Below are 20,105 nucleotides of genomic sequence, written 5' to 3'. Positions count from 1 at the left end.
TTCAACCTCGCGACAGTGAAGGAAAGGTGATGTGTTTCCAAATGCAGATACCGTGGGATTTCATTAAGGCACCTGGATCTACACCACATGGACTGCAATAGTTCAGGAAGGTTGCTCATCATCACCATCTCCAGAGCAATTAGGGATATTAGATGGAGTTGCGGTACGTATCATTGTTGTGATATCATTTGAAGGGAATTTGCAAATGAGAAAGTAACCAGGATGTAGAGCAACATGTAAATCAAAGCAAATCCAATAAACCAAACCTACATCTAATTTACCAATCCTGTGTGAGATTGTTAAGTTTCTGTAAAGCAAGCATAGCAATGTAACATGGTGGCAGGCGTGGGATTTGAAGGTAAAACACAAGATGGCTCAGTAGACATCTATTTTATGGATTCAGCATCTTTTATTCAAAAGGACAGCACAGCTACAATTCTTGCACCCACATCACACACTACTGGCTGCTGATCACATGTTGCTCTACATCCTGGCTACTTATTTGCATATTCCCTTAAAGTGATATCACATCAGCTATGATCTAATGAAGTGTCTGAACACATTAGCAAGAATGAATGGTCTATGTATGCACCAATGGTCATGAGTAAGTGGTTATTTTCCTAGACTGGGGAGGGAGGGAGGGGTGGGGAATTGATCTGGATATCAGGCTGATGTAGTTTGCTCTCCTGTAGTATTTGCATTCTGAAGAGTCTTTCTTTCCCTATTCCACTCTCAGGTGAAGCTGCTGAGACTCTCTCCACCCAGCCCTGAGCTACAGGCCACATTTGGTGAATCATACAAGGTCTACAGGCGCTACCAGATGCACGTGCACAAAGACACTGAGGTGATGGCCTCAGAGGCGGAGGTACCACCTGGACTGATACGTTAAATCTGTGTAGCGATATCTAACAGAGATCGGATTTTTATTTGATATACCAGGAGTCTGCATATGCTTTGGCAGTGGGGGTGCCTCCGCTAGCAGGTAGCAGAAAGTCGGGGGGCTGCTCTGTTAACAGGCAAGATTCCTTTCATAGAATGCCTACCGGGCAGAAAGAGGCCATTCAGCCCATTCAATCTGCATTGACTCTCTGCAACAGCATCCCACCTAGGCCATCCCCTCCATCCTATCGCCATAACCCCATGCATTTACCATGGCTAATCCACCTAACCTTCATACCTTTGGACACTGAGATGCAATTTACCATGGTCGATCCACCTAATCGGCACATCTTTGGACTGTGGGAGGAAACCGGAGCACCCGGAGGAAATAAAAATGACCCCCAAGTGGTCAGAGAAATATGCAGACATTTCAAATGTAGCTTGCACCAGGTAGCAGATAATCTCCTGAGAGTTACCATTTACAGAGTCGACAAACCTTTACGTGATGTTTGTATGTGAGACGAAATTGAAGTGTAAAATTCTTCACTAAAGAGAGTAAAAAAATGGCAACAAGTTGGGACTGATGGTTTGAAATTCTTTCTGGTCTTTATTTAATCACTGTCGACTACTTTTCAAATCCATCTGAACTCAGTAAATAAACCAACACCAAGTTTCAGTTGAAAGCAAATTACTGCGGATGCTGGAATCTGAAACCAAAAGAGAAAATGCTGGAAAATCTCAGCAGGTCTGGCAGCGTCTGTAAGGAGAGGAAAGAGCTGACATTTCGAGTTCAGATGACCCTTTAGCTTTGACAAAGCGTCATCTAGACTCGAAACATCAGCTCTTTTCTCTCCTTACAGATGCTGCCAGACCTGCTGAGATTTTCCAACATTTTCTCTTTTGGTACCAAGTTTCAGTTGCCTGTACACATTGCAAAGAGCGAGTTACGAGAGAATACACATGAAGCACTTTCAGATAATGAATATGAGCTTTTGAGATGTGAAAACAGGATTATTAAACAATAATCCCACGGATAGTGAAGAGTTTATCTGAATTTTGTATTTAGTTTGAAAGTAACTCCTGGAAGAAATGAAGAAGAGATGATGTGTTAAAAGTCCTACAGGTTTATCTAATCACCCAAAATGAGACTGACTTCTCACTATTGATAAGAATTAACCTTACGGAGCAATAAGGTCATCAGTTGTTCCACAAAATTCAAGAGTTGGTTAGCACCATTCCACCAATTTTGTCCTCAAGAGTTTTATTTGGTTGGACTTACGTTTATATAGCGCCTTTTGCAACCTCAGGACAGGAGCTCTGCCCATGTCTGCTAGCCCTGACCCGGAAGTAATTGATGTCAACATTGGAGGCCCAAAATAGAAATTGCTTGGCTTTGCTGAACAGAAAATTCACAAAAAAAAACCCAAACCATGTGCTTCTTGATGCATGAGGGTAACGTGTGAGGACTGGACCTCACGGGAAGCCTGGCTTGACAGGAGTGCAAAATTCAGAATCAGATGCAAAGGTCACTGTCCTGAAATTCGGGCGGAATGGCCTCCAAGGCTGGGCATCTGTTTGGCGGTTCTGTTTTTGGAAGGTTCTGGAAAGGGCCACACAGTACTAGGTGAACTCAGTGTTGTAGAGGTAATGCAGTATTTTCCAACAATGGACAGCTTTATCTGACTGACTGTGTCATATTGTGTCTTGCAGTACAGAAGGTTTTTCTGCAGTACTCCTCTCGTGGTGAGTAGATCCCAGTATCTACACTGGTGCTTCCTCCTTTATTTTGTTGACCCTCTTATGTTCAGTTAAAGGGCAAGATACTCAAACTGAAGTCTAATACAATTTATTCTTTATTAGTAATCCTTAATTCTTTGATAAGTGTACAATGAACACATGACTTTAATATGGTTTCCATTACATCATAACCTCATGACTAGAATCTAGATGTTACCCATGTATGATGAACTGGCCAGGTTCACTCCAATGAGTGGGGGTTTTCTCTCAGTTCCAAACTCAGGGTCCTCTCTTCGCGATGGTGGGTCATGAACCTTCGCTGTTGGATGTCTCCAGTGTCCCCTTTTTTATGTTTTCTGCAAACTTCCAGAATGTTCAATGACACATCCCTTGTTCAAAATCCTCATTTGTCCAAGGGCCATGTAAACAGGAGTCATCTATTTCCATTGTTGTTCTTATCAGTCTTGTTTTATGACCATTACGGCTCCCAAGGTTGAGAGACCCTTAGCGCCAGAGTGCTTGGTCAGCAGTCTAGTTTTATTTCTCCCTTTTACATCAGACTTTCCTGCTGTTTTTTCATAGAATCCATAGAACAGAATCCCTACAGTGCAGAAAGAGGCCATTCAGCCCATCATGTCTGCACTGACCACAATCCCACCCAGGCCTTATTCCCATAACCCCACGTATTTACTCTGCTAATCCCATAGCACGAGGGTCAATTTAGCATGGCCAATCAACCTAACCCCCCACGAGTTTGGAGTGTGGGAGGAAACCACGATTATGCACCGTGGTTAGCATAATCTCCCATCATGCTTGTCAAGCTTCTACTGTTAACCATAGAGCCACAGTTACCCATAAGGTCACAATTTGATAGCTGCTGTGGACAGAGAACCCTCAGCAAATGCTTGGGGTTAGTTAGCTGCCTGTCAATAATTTCCTTTTGGTTGACGTGCGTGGGAACATACCAGTTGTGGGTTATGGGAAAAAATGGAAGATTCCAATGACCAATTAGAAACTAATGAAACAAAGAAGACTTGCATTTATATAGCACCCTCCAGGACTTGCTAAACCGTTCTCCAGTCAATGAAATACTTGTGAAGTGTAGTCACTGTTGTAACGTAGGAAACATGGCAGCAGATTTTCCACAGTTCCCACAAACAGCATTAACTAGATCATGATTTTTTTCATTTAATGATTTTGATTGAGGTATTAATATTGGCCAGGTCTCTGGGGAAACCTCCTCTGCCCATCTTCGAATAATGTCATGGAGCTTCTTATACCCACCCAAGAGGGTAGAAGACAGTACATCTCCAGCCAACCAGCACTCCCTCCATACTCACCTGAAAGGTCAGCCTGGATTCTGTGCTCAGGTCTCCAGAGTGAATCTTGAGCCCGGAACCTGCTGACACATGGGGCGGCACGGTGGCAGAGTGGTTAGCACTGCTGCCTCACAGCGCCAGGGACCCAAGTTCAATTCCAGCCTCGGGCCTCTGTCTGTGTGGAGTTTGCACATTCTCCCCATGTCTGCGTGGGTTTCCTCCAGGTGCTGTGGTTTCCTCCCAGACTCCAAATGTATGCGGGTTCGGTGGATTGGCCATGCTAAATTGCCCCTTAGAGTGAGGGGGATGAGCAGGGTAAATATGTAAGATTACGGGGGTAGGGTCTGGGTGGTATTGTTGCCGGTGCAGACTCGATGGGCCAAATGGCCTCCTTCTGCACTGTAGTGATTCTATGATTCTGATGATTCTCAGAGTGTCACCAACTGAGCCACAATTGACTGACTAAAAGGAGAAAAAGTGGTCATTTATCCCATAAGAAAACCCACTCACCAGAAATGTACACTGGGCAACTTGTAGCCTCTGTTTACTTGATAAAGTTAATGAAGAAACTATGTACTAAGCAGAGCAAGCGTGCTGATGTGCAGTCCCAATGGTAAAATCTCCAGACAGCACGTCTATAATTGGAAAATTAGCCTGTTAAACTAACCCATATCTTGGCTGATTTGGGAGGATTTAGCAGAGAGATTTAGAGGGATCCTCGCTCTTCATCTTACCTTCGCCACAGCAGAGTAAGAACCTTCCTGTTCCAGAACTGATGTCCTCCAACTAGCAGAGCAAAATACAAATCTATATTTTGGATAAAAGAATGCAGCCTGCAGGACCTGTGGATTAAAGAGGGTGATGGGGGGATGTTCTGTTGAAATAAATAGTTTATATTTTACAATACAATTCATACAGCAGATAGATGAGCGATTAATGATGGACAGAGATTGCGATTGAATGTGTAATTATATCGAAGTTTACAGCACAGGAAAAGGCCATTCAACCCAGCAAGCCTATCCTATGATTATGCTCCACACCAGCCTTCCCCTCAAACTGTGTACAGAAAGGGAACGCTCCTTTATTTTTACAATTCAGCAGCAGTGAAAAGTCCAGGCTTATTTTAATCGTTTTAAACCATTTTATGAGTGGCACAGTGGTGAGCAGTGGTTGCCTCACAGCACGAGGGACCCGGGTTTGATTCCTGGCTTGGGTGACTGTGCGGAGTTTGCACATTCTCCCTGGGTCTGCATGGGCTTCCTTCGGGTGCTCCGGTTTCCTCCCACAGTCCAAAGACGTGATAGGTTGATTGACCATGCTAAATTGCCCTTTAGTGTCAGGGAGACTAGCAGGGTAAATGCATGTGGTTATGGGGATAGGGCCTGGGTGGGATTGTGATGGGCCGAATGGTCCCCTTCTGCACTATAGGGATTCTGTAATTCTATTCCCCAATTCCTAATAATCCTATTGCTTAACCCGTTCTCAATGCCTTGAAGCAGGAGGGGTTGGAGTTTGTCATGACGTGGGTTCAGGAATGATGTGGTTTGTGTCCCGTTTGCATTTTGACCACCCTGAGTTTTCTTTCCTTTATCTCATGGACAGGGGGAGGACCCAGCAGACGGCCCAGACACTGGCTATGGTTCCTTCATCGAACAGTTCCTACTAGATGGCAAAATTATAGCTCTTGGCCTGTTGGATATTCTACCAGAAGGAATTAACTCCCAGTACCTGTGCTATGATCCAGATTACTCCTTCCTCTCATTGGGAGTCTATTCTGCACTCAGGTACGATTGGAAGAACAGAGAATTAGTTTACAGGGAGATATATGCACAAGAGTAAATTTTACAATTTAGTGGGTGGGATTTTCTGGCCCTTCCTTCTTTGAGATCTTCCAGTCCCGTCAGCATGATCTTCCAGACCCACTAAAGGTGACCCACCCCCAGTGGCAGGGTCCCCAGTGGTGGGGAGGGTGAGCAACATGAATCACCATTGACTTTGGCGAGTCTGGAAAATCCTGCTGGTAGCCAATGGCAAGCCATCTCCGCTGCTGGAAATCCTGCCATGGGGAGGGGCTGGAAAATCCTGGCCAGTAATTAAAATACAGGAACTTTGGAGGTACATGATCCCAATTCACAACCATTCATGTTAATGAACAGAGACTCTCACAAGCTGACAACCTGTCAATTTGGCCTCCAAACCTTGATTCTCAATCTGTGCTTCTGTTCTACAAGCTGCCGGCTGATTGAGTTAACCGGGTTTTAATTCCAAGATGTTGGCACTTTCCAGCTGTGGCTCCTTGGGGAGTGTTCTTGTCTCGGAGTCCGCAGGTTCTGAGTTCAAGGTCCACTCTGGAGACTTGAGTGCAAAATCAAGGCTGTGACACTGGTGCAGTGCTACAGGAGTGCTTCATGGTGGTACAGTGCTTAGCACTGCTGCCTCAGGATCAATTCCGGCCCTGTGTCACTCTCTGTGAGGAATTTGCATGTTCTCCCTGTATCTGCGTGGGTTTTCTCCGGGTGCTCTGGTTTCCTCCCACAGTCCAAAGATGTGCGGGTTAGGTGGATTGGCCATGCCAAGTTGCTCCTTAGTGTCCCAGAATGTGTAAGTTAAGGGGTTTAGCCATGGTTAAGAGGATAGGGCGGAGGGGAGGGCCGGGTCTGGGTGGGGTGCTCTTTTGGAGAGTTGCTGCAGACTCGATGGGCTGGATGGGATTCTATGGTTCACTGTTGGATATGGAGAGCGAAGATAGAGCTAATGTTACGAGGGTGGCATGGTGGCACAGTGGTTAGCACTGCTGCCTCACTGTGCCAGGGAATCAGGTTCAATTCCGGCCTCAGGTCACTGTCTGTGTGGAGTTTACACGTTCTCCCCATGTCTGCGTGGGTTTCCTCAGGGTGCTCCGGCTTCCTCCCACAGTCCAAAAGATGTGCGGGTTAGGTTGATTGGCCATGCTAAATTGCCCCTCAGTGTCAGGGGATTAGCAGGGTAAATACGTGGGGATGGGGCCTGAGTGGGATTGTCAGTGTAGGCTCAATGGGCCGAATGGCCTCCATCCACACTGTAAGGATTCTATAAGTCTGGAGATATCTCTCCCATTCTCTTGAAGTTGGTGGAAAAGCAGGTCTGAATATAAAACGAGGAATTCGATTTACAACAAAAACAGAAAGTGCTGGAAAACCTCAGCAGGTCTGACAGCATCTGGAGAGAGAGAGAGAGAATAGAGCCAACGTTTTGAGTCTGGATGATCCTTTGTTAGAACTCTGAAGAAGGACCATCCAGTCTCGAAACATTGGTTCTATTCTCTCTCCACAGATGCTGCCTGACCTGTTGGGATTTCCCAGCATTTTCTGTTTTTGTTTCAGATTCCAGCATCCACAGTATTTTGCTTTTATCTTAGAAATTTAAGTTACATTCATGCAAACATTTTTTTGCTGTTATTAACAGTTGTACAAGAACAAAGGGAAGATTTCCTGCTTATAATTTGTAACTTAAATTTTAAACTTGCTCTTTTGTAATCAATTTGTAATCAAGATTGTAATCAATCTTGTAATCAAGTCCAAAGATATGCGGGTTAGATTGATTGGCCATGCTAAAATTGCCTCTTAGTGTCCTGAGATGTGTAGGTTAGAGGGATTAGCGGGTAAAATATGTAGGGATATGGGGGTAGGGTCTGGGTGGGATTGTGGTCGGTGCAGACTCGATGGGCCAAATGGCCTCTTTCTGCACTGTAGGGTTTCTATGATTTCTATTTCTATGATTTCCCCCAGGGAGGAAATAATTCTTGTGTTAGTGAGCCAATGTAAAGAGAGCTCTGCCCATCTCCTCACCTCTGAGTGTGTCTAAGCAGGCAGGGCTGGAAGAGAGTGGGGAGGGTTGTGTTACTCTGCAGTTGACTGAAGCTGCATCTCCTGGGTGGAGGCAGGGGAATGGGGGTCTTTCCTGATGCGTTCTATGTCTGACATTACACCTCCTATCTTTTAGGGAAATAGCACTAACTCAAAGGCTGAATGAAAAGGTTCCAAGAATGAAGTATTATTATCTGGGCCCTTACGTGCACTCCTGCATTAAAGTGAAATATAAGGTAAGCACAGAGAGGAAACCTTGCCAAAGATTTATTCTGAGAATTCCACTGTAAGGTAAGAATTTCAGTTTTGCATACATACAGACAATGATGGAAAGGGAAAATCCCCTGTGGTCCATCCAGCCTGTCCCACCCAATTGTGATTCCTTGTCTATTACAAGACACTCCATCGCGTCATGTGATCTCCTGGGAGAAAGGGGGGGAAGTGAGCTCAAAATACCAAGCCAGTTTGTGAGAAAAATTCTGGGAAATTCCTCTCCCATCCCATCCCTCGTCTCGGAGATCATCTTGACCCTGACAATTCTCTGCAGCAGCTACCTCTTTGGATTTCAGTCCCAGGCACAAACTGGTCTGGCTCTTGCTTGAATTAATTCAGTGAATTGGTGTCTGCTGCCTGAGGTGGTGCCTGTCCCAGAGGTTCACCATTCTCTGGTGGAATTTCCCTAGTGAACAGTGAGCAAAGACTCGTAGACAGAAACATTCATTCACTATATTGCCAGAGACTGACGCGCGGTATCAGGTGAGAAGTTTGACACCGGTCAATGAGATATCCACCCAGATCTGACCTTTGTCAACTTGAAATTGGGATTCCTGGTTCTACCCGGATGATTCAGCAGAAACAAACTGTCAGCATGTACATCCCTTCATCATCTTCTCAACCTCAGCGTCCAGTGATGTTTTGGCTTGCTTTGAAAGCAATGCTAACATACCTCCCCTATAGGGCACAGAGTACGAGCTCATGCTTCGAATTCCCACACTATAGAATCCATAGAGTGCAGAAAGAGGCCATTCAGCCCATCACTCTGCAGTGACCCTTCTAAGAGTATCCCATACAGGCCCTTCTCTCCGCTCTATCCCAGCAACCCTAAGCATTTACCACGCCTGTGGATTTAGCTCACATAGTTCGGGGGATCATCTAGTGATCCATTTGATTGGCAGAGTCAACAGAGTCCTGGAAACAACTTGCCGTGCATGACCAGGCTAACCTTTAACCATATTTGCTTGGCTCAGATGGACAGCTACTACATCTGAACTTGCTCGACACCATTAACCACGTGTGCGTCATGTATCAGTACAAGTAACAAGCTCTCGGATTGTCTTAAAAAGTCCAACTAGTTCACCCAATATCTTGTAGGAAACCTGCAGTCCTCACCCAATCAGTCAGGCCTATATGTGACTCCCATCCCAAACCAACCTAGTTGACCTTTAACTGCTCTGTTGTGTGAAACGTCGAGCAGTGTTCAAGAAGAGGACCCACCACCATTTCTTAGGGCAGCAGGGGATGGACAGTAAATGTCAGCCTTGCCAGAGAAGCCAACATCCCCAGAGTTGGTTAAAAATGATGGAGATAAACTTGTCTGCTGTACCACAAGACTTCCTGGTGTCTCTACCTCATACAGCTGCCAGGTTACAGTCAGTCCCGAACACTTGTTTAAAACTCCTTCAGGTGACCAACGCTTTTCATTTTCTTCAACGAGCAATGACTCTTGAATAGAAACGTTCATTCATTATATTACTGGAGAGTGATGCACGGTATCAGCTGCAAAGGTTGACACAGATTGACCGGATTTGTAATGTTTTATATTAGTGTAAGTAGTGTCAATGAAGTTCCTCTGTCTATCATCCAGATTATAACCTGTTCAACATATTGATCACTTCTGTTCCACTTGTATCTGCTTTAGGTTTGCCTCTAGTTCATGGTTCGAAAGCAATAGGGACAGGGATGACTAGTGAAGGGAAGGGCGCACGGCGGCATAGTGGTTGGCACTGCTGCTTCACAGTGCCAGGGAACCAGGTTCAATTCCTGCCTTGGGTCACTGTCTGTGTGGAGTTTGCATGTTCTCCCCGTGTCTGCGTGGGTTTCCTCTGGGTGCTCCGGTTTCCTCCCACAGTCCAAAAATGTGCGGGTTAGGTTGATTGGCCATGCAAAATTGCCCCTTAGTGTCAGAGGGATTAGCAGGGTAAATACATGGGGCTACGGGGATAGAGCCTGGGCGGGATTGTGGTCGGTGCAGACTCAATGGGCCGAATGGCCTCCTTCTGCACTGTAGGGATTCTATGATGACTAAATGATATTATTGGCATTTCTGTAAAATACATTGTTTATGCCAATGGATGTTATAATGTTACGAGGTCTCTTTGCTCGATAATATCAATGCAATCCATCTCCCTGTGGTGTCACTGCTGTTTATACAGTTTTACTGCCAAATTTGGCATTGAATTGTCCTCTCCAACCCTTGAGTGCAAGGGTTTGGCAGATACAGTTGTTTATTGCAAACTTGGATGCATTAGTGATGGTTTGTCTGAGTTTGTTTTAACTGGAATGGGTCTTGACTTCTTTGAAAGGAATCTCCTTTGTTCCGTTAAATGATTTTAAAGGATGTGGACTTGGAACAGTCAGTATCTGCTGCTCTCTTTAAGCCTTTAGATTTTCCTTTGTACCAAGCAGCCTGCTTAGTAACCCAGGTGACATTGTGGGGCCCCAGGTTGTGCGCTTAGAGCCAGGCACTGTGATCAGTGTCTCTTTACCACATGTTTGCTGCACGCCCACTCTTGTTCTGGGTTTAAACACCAACGTTTTGCATCTGGCTGAGGTGACTGGAATATGATCTGATTCAACAAGACTTTTGGTTACTTCTTACTCCACACACAATTTATGGAGGCCTTTGCCCTGCATCCATTGAGTTGACCCTATGTTTTCCATCATAGCTTCTGTACCAGCCAACGGAGCTGCTGTGTCCTGTGACTGGGCACTGGGTACCTGTGGAACAATGTTTGCCAAAGCTGGATATAAGCAAATACTCCAGGCTTTATGATGGCGAAGAAACAGGTTGGTACCAATTGCTAATGTATCTATTACCTTCAAATCTTGTGTAAGGTTCATACTTCCTAACCACGAGCCTTCATTCTGGTGCAAATAGTTTAAAAATGCTGCTGGGTGTATACAGGTGGGGAGCATTCATTTGATAATTACGTGAGACACGCTATGTTCGCGGTCGGGCGGTCTTAGAGAGGGAATACTCCGTGTCCACTGGCACGGTTCAGGCCTTCTGCAACCGGGTAGATGCTGCGGAGGCCTAGGGGGCACAATCACCCCTGGAAATGATATTTTGATTTAATTTATTAAGTTTCCTTTTGACATTTTATTTTTGTTGCAGTGCCTCACCAGAGGTTGTCAACCCTTTCATGTGTGTTTAATTTATTGATTATTGTTTTCATAGAATCATACAATCCCTACAGTACAGAAGGAGGCCATTCGGCCCATAAAGTCTACACTGACTCTCTGACAGAGCATCCCACCCAGGCCCTATTCCCATAACCCTGTGTATTTACCCTGCTAATCCCCCTAACCAACATATCTGGTGACACTAAGGGGCAATTTAGCATGGCCAATCCATCTAACCTACATACTTGGAAAACCCACGCAGACACTGGGAGAACGTGCAAACTCCATGCAGATGCCCAAGGCTAGTGATTGAATCCGGTTCCTGACACTGAGAGGCAGCAGTGTTAACCACTGTGCCACCATGCCGTCCATAAAAAAAGAGTATAGACACCTTTCCATAACCCGTGGGCACCGCTGGGGTTGGAGTTTTCATCAATCCCGGGAACATTAAAACAAACTTGAATTGAATTAAAATAATGCACTTTCTGTTACAGTGCCCCTATAATTTGATAAGTAATTAATTTGTTTATTTTGTTGTTATACTGAGAGTTTAAGAATGGCCTCCTTCTGAGGCAGTACAATTTTGTCTTTTAAAAAGCATTGAGACAGTTACATGGGTAAGATGGGTATAGAGGGATATGGGCGAAATGCGGGCAATTGGGACTAGTTTAGGGGCTTAAAAAAAAGAGCCGCATGGACAAGTTGGGCCGAAGGGCCTGTTTCCAAGCTGTAAACCTCTTTGACTCTATGACTCTACAGAAAGACACCTAGACCCACCTAGTGGCTCAATTGGTAGTGTATTGTTCTGTGGGTAGGGTTCAGACGGAGTGGGATGGGAGTGGCATTGATCTGGATTGAATTTTAACTGTGGCTCAGTTAGTAACACTCTTGCCTCTGAGTCATAAGGTTCTCGGTTCGGGTCCCACTCCAGAGCTTGAGCACGAACCAAGGTTGACACTCTAGGAGGGTTTAGTAAAGATTGAGCCTCCAGTCTTTCTCACTGTAGAGTTCTCCAATCTTTCTCATTTGTAGGGCATGGGAAAACCTGATACTAGAGGCCAGATGCAGATCAGTAACTACTTTATTGTATAAAACATAAAAGCAACTGTTACTGAGTAACTTAGTCACAAAGATTAAAAATTATATTTGCAGAATAATGTCACAAAATGAATATGCCACATTGCTCCATATCAGTGGGTCACTTTGCATGACTTAAGGCAGTGGTTCCCAAACTTTTTTCACTGGGCCGCACTTGCGGAATAAAAATTTGCTCGCGCCACACCAAATTTTTTACTGATAAGAAATACATTCAAAAACAAAAAAAAACAACTCCTAGCAGTGCTTGATTCATAACATAGAACACTACTTTATAATATGATCATGGGACAACCAGAAAGTATAAAACAATGCTTGTTTAAACCATGTTTAAATGTTTCTTTGATTGTCCTTGAATCTTCCCGCCACACTTGCCATCCTCTCTCACCGCACCAGTGTGGCGCGCCACACCCTTTGGGAACCACTGACTTGAGGTAATCTTTTAACTGTCTTCCTACTCTTAACTTTCCAAACCTGGTGAATATTTGAACTTGTACCAGAATCCTGATCAGTAGGTTCACAAACCCACCAAGAATCAGACATGAACTGTGGGTGTGAGAGATTGAGTGATTACTGAGATGGACTAACTGACTGTTTAGTCTTTTGGAAATGGACTTCAGTGTCAAACCTGTTGGTATAACAGCCGCCCTGCATCTCGTGTCCTTTCTTCAAAAAAAAACGTTGACAAACCCTGCCTTTCCAAACTCATTAGGAAAATGGCCAGGAATGTCAAAATGTGACCAGCAGACCAGACACTGCTCCATGACTGAAGGTTTTGATCTAATCCCCCTGCCACTGAGTTGCTGCTGTTAGTTGTGTGTTTAGCTGTGAGGGGAATGAAACCAGATTGCTGGTATTTATGTAGTTGCAAATTTCATTCAACATTGGACCAATTACTGACGCTAGTGGCCAATACGTTTTACATTATAGATGTAATTTGAGTTTCTAAGGATGAAGTTGGTCCGTTTGACTCCTCTAAAGCCTCTCCCAACACTTTTGGTGTCAACTGTGCACTCTGCACTTGCTTAGATAGACACAGCTCTCACAGCACTTGAAATACTCATCATCATCCAGGATAAAACAGGCCATTTCATTGACATCTATTATCTTAAACATCCACTCCCTCCATCACCAATGCATCATGTACTATCTACAGTATATACTGCACCATTGGGAACATTCTTTCTGAATCTACCCTGTCTAAACTCGTTAGAATTTTATAAGTTTCTATGAGATCTCTCGCTCTTCTAAAATCCAGTGAATATAATCCTAACTGACTTAGTCTCTCCTCATATGACAGACCTGCCATCCCAGGAATAAGCCTGGTAAACCTTCGCTGTACTCTCTCTCTAGCCAGGACATCCTTTCTCAGATAAGGACATCAGAACTGCACACAATAGTCCAGGTGTGGCCTCACCAACACCCTATACAATTGCAGTAAAACATCCCTGTACTCAAATCCTCTCGCTATGAAGGCCAACATGCCGTTTGCCTTCTTTACTGCCTGCTGTACCTGCGCGCTTACTTTCAGCGACTGATGCATGAGGACACTAAGGTCTCGCTGAGTATCCACCTCTCTAAGTTTATACCTATTCAAGTAATAATCTGCTTTCCTATTATTGGTACCAAATGGATCTAATGGAATAGTGGCACAGACTTGAGGGCTAAACGATGTCCAAACAGTGTTTGCCATGGACAGATCTTCCGTTCAGCATTGCAACCCAACCGATTGCGCAGAGAAGTATCATTCATATCCCTTTTTATTTCAGCTGCTGATCCTGGCTTGTCCACTGAAGGCCTTTGGTTTCTGCGGAATTTCCGAGAGGCGCTGAGCCCCTCGTCCTCCACCTCAGTTCAGACAGAAGATGCCATGCTGGTGGTGTCACACGAGGACCTCGTCTCGACCCACTCTTCCTCGGCCTGGTGGCGACGCTGCCCCCGCTTCGTCCACTTGCTGAGCTGCTGCTGCTGTACCAGTTGTTGCCGGAAGGAGGCAGAGAGCTGACGACTGGCACTGACCACCAAGGGACCGCAGTGTGTTGCATTGGGAAGTCGGGTGGGTTATTTCTTGAACATCTAGAGCTCTTGGGATGAAAGGTGAAGAGGAAGAGAGATGGGGAAAGCCAGGAAGTTTCTGTTAGAGGTCTGGGAATGAGGGTGAAGAGCAAAAGGGATTGGAAAAGGAGGAGGAGGCCTTCCGACAGACACTTAAATTTACCATGAAACCACAATGAACATGGGAAAAGTCCTCAAAGCACAACATTTGCACAAAACTCTATGTTTACTGAGCTCTTTGCAGTCCCTTCATCTCTCTTCCTTTAGTGCAATATCTCTCCAAAGGGCATGGAATTTTCTAAACCCAAGTCATAATTGAGTTTACAGATTGTGGGCTTGTGCCATTCATGGACCCTCTGAGGAGAGTGGCTGATCTTTCTTGCAGTAACCAGAAAAAGATGTCTTCTAACGAGGGTGAATTGGACGGTGCAAAGTGGACTGAAGTAGGAATGAAAATCAGGTGTTTCTCGATTATTCCAAGGACTGTCTTCACACAAAACTGCAGTTTTGTACGTCTTGAGCATCCTAACGATAAATGTAATTTTGTGACCAAATCCTCCAGTGAATGTGGGCAACAATGGCCCTAATTTGCAAACCATCCTGTGGCATTGATGAAAAGTATTTATTTGACAATCCCAGTGGAGCGATATCGACCGATAGATAATACGTGTGTCGCAGAAGGAATTCGGACGGTCAAGTTTCCTTCCCTCAAGCTGAGAATGGCAGCATCTGAATGGTCACTTGTGCAAAACACTCAAAATCTGATTTTTACGTCTGAGTGGGGATTTTATGATTAGGCTCACATAATTCCAGATTTTGGGAGTGAATGGAAAATGATTTGGTCTTTGGGATCCTATGTAGCGGAAGAAATTGGAAGGAGTTTGGGCTTTTGTACAGTGGGAGTAAAATGGGAATGGCTATGGACTAATTGGGATTATGTGCTCAGATCTTGAACTAAGGCTGGGTGTCGACGGCATTGTTGAAATGATCTTCTTTTATATCAAGCCCTGGAAAAGGAAATGTGTGCATTCTAAAAGCTGTGGCTCTTTTGAAGTGTGATCATCAGCAGCGTAATATGTGCAGCTCACACTGCCTTTGTTATAATAACGTCAGCCACACTTTGTGAATAGTGTCACTGTAAATATGGTCTCAGGTGTCCACCTGCACTATTAGGAAGCCAAAGATGTGCCTGACCAGAGAATGTGTTCATAAACAAAGCCGCATTGTGACCACTAGATGTCACATTTGCACACTTTATTTGTAGTCACACCTAGTGACAGAAAATCAAAAACGACAGCTGAATGTTTATTTTTTATTAAAGTTTCAATCAGACTATCCTGAGACTAGAACCTGCCTTGTCAGACATCCCGCCTCACTCTTCCTTCAGTCTGAGTTGTCCTTGGCCCATACATATCGATTTGGTCAGGCTGCACGGTGACATTTGATTCATAGGCCCGACTGGATTTGTCAACCCTCCAAGACTGCTCTGGAATGTTCCAGGGTTTAAAGATGGCCCTCTTCTTTGAACACTTTTGTATGTTAGTTATAAAAATATAGAACATTGGTAGCCAAGAATTACCCCACTGGGTGAGGAAGGATCTATCAGTTCTCCGATTGGTGTAGGAAGGTGGTGCATGGGCATGTTGGGTGAACAATGGTGGGGATGGGGCAGCTGGAGGTCCCAGATCATGTGGTGACCTCCAGAAATCCATGCCATCAGAGTTGGCAACCCTGCTGCCCAATTTGACTGTCATGACTTCTTTCTATGTTGGTAGGGTTAATGGGTAATCCAACCAGTAGGATGTTTATTCCCATGACTGGGTGGCAAAGAAATTTTATTTTTTCTTCTCGAAGATCTAGGCAAAGGTTGAAGGGTCAGGGTGTTGGAAATGATCAAGGGTGCAAAGGGCAGGAGGGTAAGGTGGTTCAGGTACAACCTGCATGGATTGGAATCGCCAGTACATTGTAGGAGAGGGAGAAGGCTGATGGGAGTTCCACATTTTACCAAGCGATGGGAAAGATCGAGTTAGAGACAGTTGCAGAAGATCAGCATTTCAACGCCAGGGGGAATCAGAGAGGCAAAGTGTTAAACTCATGCACAACTTCATAGAAAAAGGCAAGGCGTGTCAACAGGTGATCAAAGAGAGTGCCTACCTCAAATTTTGTTTCATTCATTCAATGGGTGCGGGCATCACTGATCAGGTTGGCACTTGTTGCCCATCGCTGATTGCCCTTGAGAAGATGGTGGTGAGCAGCCTCCTTGAACTGCTGCAGTCCATGTGGCGTAGATACACTCACAGGAGCAGTTTGATACAACTGATGTGCTGGTTAGACCAACTCAGAGGGCAGTTAAGAGTCAAACACGTTGCTGTGGGTCTGGAGTCACATAAAGGCCAGATGTGGGTAAGGTCAGGCAGTTTCTCCTCTGAAGAACATTAATGAAGTTGATGGATTTTTGGGACAATTTGACAGTTTGATGGTCAACTTTACTGCAACTGGCTTATTCCAGATTTAATTATTTTAATTTTAAATTTAAATTCCAACTGCAACGATGGGATTTGAACCCACGTCTCTGGATCATTAGTCCTGGCCTCTGGGCTACTGGGGAGATGGTGGCATAGTGGTGACGCCACTGGATTAGTGATCCAGAGGCCTGGGGACACGTGTTCAAATCTCACTACAAAATCTGCAATTGAAAGTTTGTCTCAGTAATGACGACTGTGAAACTATCATCAATTAAAAACCCATCTGGTTCACTAATGCCCTTACCTGGTCTGGTTTACATGTGACTCTAGAGCCATAGCAATGTGGTTCACTCTTAACTGCCTCTCTGAAATTGTTGAGCAAGCCACTCAGTTCAAGGGCAATTAGGGAGGGACAACACATGACAGCGATGCCCACATCCCATGTATGAACAAACAGAAGTCCAGTAACACCACCACCCTGCTACCATTGCCCTGAATGAGAATGCCAATGCTAGAAGGCAAAGAGGAAAGATTGATGTTAAGCAGTGGATACTGTGGCAATTAAATGATAAAATTATTTGTCGATATGCTGAGTTATTTTCCAGCAGCTGTTTTTAATGTCCCTATCAGCCCCTTTGTGCCCATAACACCCAGGATTGACCTGATGGACTGTCCAACCTTTTTGTAACCCTCGGCAGGTGTTCTTTCTGAATTTTGACCCACTGGCTCTGAAACAAAAACATTCCATATGGTGAATTATAACAATGAGATCATCCATTCTTGTTTATGTAACTGGGGAACATCATCACCTACTTTAGCTGAGTGGGTGAGTCGGCACATGGTGCCAAACTCCCCCATCAGCCTTTCAGCAGAATCGCTTTCTATAACGAGGTGGGTTACCATGGTTACTGGAACAAAAAAAATTGTAGGACATAAAATTCCTTTAGGCTGTGTGCGTGGGCCTGATCTCAGTTTCTCCACTGAAGTACTGTGCTGCGGCATTCCGAGTCTGCTTTTAACCCTTTTGGTCCCTGGCATTGCTCACGGTGGGCTTTGTACTCCTGGTGCAGAGGCCACAATTCATTTGTAAAGGGTGCTAAACTTAATCCAGATCTGAGAAAGCGGGGAGGAAGATCACTCCAGGTTCTAACTCCCAATGCTATCAAATGAACTCTGAGAGGGGGTGTACCTGAGTAGATCAGGTGAAGATGGGTTTTCCCCATCGGTGTGGAATTACTGATAATGAAGGGTTTCTGTGTGGAATTTTTTTTATCCCTTCAAGGGATGTGGGCAGTGCCGTAAGCCAGCATTTATTGTCCATCCCTAGTTGCCCTTGAACGGAGTGGTTTTCTCGCCATTTCAGTGGCAGCTAAGAGTCAACCACAAATAGTTCAAAATTTCCTTCAGATATTGGATAAGAGAATGGCAAATAAAGGTGTCAAAAACTTGCATTTATATAGCACCTTTAGAGTAGTAAATCATCTCAGGGTGACCAAAACTTTGGGAGTTTGAAGGGCCACTTTATCATTGGGCAGCACGGTGGCACAGTGGTTGGCACTGCTGCCTCACAGCGCCAGGGACCTGCGTTCGATTCCCGGCTTGGGTCACTATCTGTGTGGAGTTTGCACGTTCTCCCCGTGTCTGCGTGGGTTTCCTCCGGGTGCTCCAGTTTCCTCCCACAGTCCAAAGATGTGCAGGTTAGGTTGATTGGCCATGCTAAAATTGCCCCTTAGTGTCCCGGGATGTGTGGGTTAGAGAGATGAGCAGGGTAAATATGTGGGGTTGTGGGGATAGGGCCTGGGGGTGGGATTGTTGTCGGTGCAGACTCGATGGGCCGAATGGCCTCCTTCTGCACTGTAGGGATTCTTTGTTTCTATGATTAGATGAGAAAATCTAACATTACGAACAGCAACCGTAATCCCAGGCTGCAACCCCCAAGCCAAATTTCGGAATTCATTTCTCTGCTCCACAAAATGTGATGAAACCCATTTCCACCCAAGATTCGCCAATCCACTGACCCAAATATCTCTCCTCGCTTCTGCGCAGTTTTGCCCAAAAAAATCCGCATCTTAAAGGTACATCTTCCGTGTCAGAAAAATGACACAAAATAATATCTCTTAATGTGTTGTGAACAGCTCCACTCTTGAGTCTCGAGGACATTGTTCAAACTTTGGGGTGTGGGGGTGAATCATTCTTTTAAATTAAACTTGATAGGAAATACCCCTTAAAGGGGCAAGCACAAATTTAACGCACTTGCTCATTCCAAATGAAGTGTGAGTTGCGATGTAGACTGGATAAAGTGCCTTTAGTATTCTCTCTGTAATGTTTTATTGTCTAATGATTCAGACATTTGAAATACCTATTTTGTAAATGTTACCATTTTAGCCTTGTGTAAAATAAATGAATAAAATTGAAAGTGCTTATATTTTACAATGACTGTGAGGGGGTCCTTTATGTTTATTGATCTCGCCATCCAAGAAGGGAGTTGCTGTCTTCAGAATGCTGAAAATCAGTCCAGTCGGTAAGCAAGCTTTTAATAACCAAAGTACTTTACAGCCAATGAAATATCTTTGAACAATTTGGGCACAGCAAGGTCCAACTGGCACAGAGGTTAGCACAACTGCCTCAAAGTGCCAGGGACCTGGGTTCGATTCCCGGCTCGGGTCACTGAGTGTTTGAAATCTGCACGTTCTCCCCATGTCTGTGTGGGTTTCCTTCGGATGCTCCAATTTCCTCCCACAGTCCGAAAGACGTGCTGGTTAGGTGCATTGGCCATGCTAAATTCGCCCTCATTGCACCTGAACAGGCGCCGGAGTGTGGCGACCAGGGGATTTTCACAGTAACTTCATTGCAGTGTTAATGTGAGCCTACTTGTGACACTAATAAACTTTAAACTTTCTCCCTGTATGTGCGTGGGTTTCCTCCGGGTGCTCCAGTTTCCTCCCACAGTCCAAAGATGTGCAGGTTAGGTTGATTGGCCGTGCTAAATTGCCCCTTATTGTCAGTGGGATTAGCAGGGTAAATACGTGGAGATACGGGGATAGGGCCTGGGAGGGATTGATGTCAGTGCTGATCTGATGGGCTGAATGGCCTCCTTTTTCACTGTAGGGATTATATGAACCTACCAGAAATGTGATAACCTGTTTGTGTTGATGATAGAGTAATAATTATTAACCAGTGTATGAGAATGTAAATAATATACTTTGTGGGGTGGGGGGGGGGGGCGGGGGGGGAGATGTAGACAAAAGAGCTAATGTTGTAAATATGTAAATATATAGTCTACATCATCGGTGATATAAGGTCACATG

At 44.8% G+C, this 20,105-nt stretch overlaps 1 protein-coding gene across 4 annotated transcripts in view; it reads left to right on the top strand.

Moving 5' to 3' along the window:
* Positions 1–19,220, top strand: part of LOC144479851 (arginyl-tRNA--protein transferase 1-like) — a 69,573-nt gene extending 50,353 nt beyond the window's left edge. For 2 of the 4 annotated variants that reach the window (XM_078198851.1, XM_078198849.1), the window contains 6 exons: positions 737–865; positions 2,590–2,622; positions 5,538–5,719; positions 7,917–8,016; positions 10,726–10,846; positions 14,047–19,220. In XM_078198851.1, the coding sequence (XP_078054977.1) occupies positions 737–865; positions 2,590–2,622; positions 5,538–5,719; positions 7,917–8,016; positions 10,726–10,846; positions 14,047–14,282 (801 nt within the window). In that variant the 3' untranslated portion in view covers positions 14,283–19,220. The remainder of the gene's footprint in view (positions 1–736; positions 866–2,589; positions 2,623–5,537; positions 5,720–7,916; positions 8,017–10,725; positions 10,847–14,046) is intronic. The other 2 variants (XM_078198850.1, XM_078198852.1) reach the window with 2 other exon arrangements.
* The last annotated feature ends 885 nt before the right edge of the window (positions 19,221–20,105 follow it).

This window comes from Mustelus asterias, chromosome 27, assembly GCF_964213995.1.
Source record: "Mustelus asterias chromosome 27, sMusAst1.hap1.1, whole genome shotgun sequence".
Taxonomy (NCBI): Eukaryota; Metazoa; Chordata; class Chondrichthyes; order Carcharhiniformes; family Triakidae; genus Mustelus; species Mustelus asterias.
The sequence above is the reverse complement of the archived record's forward strand: the minus strand, read 5'-3'. Positions and strand labels throughout refer to the sequence as shown.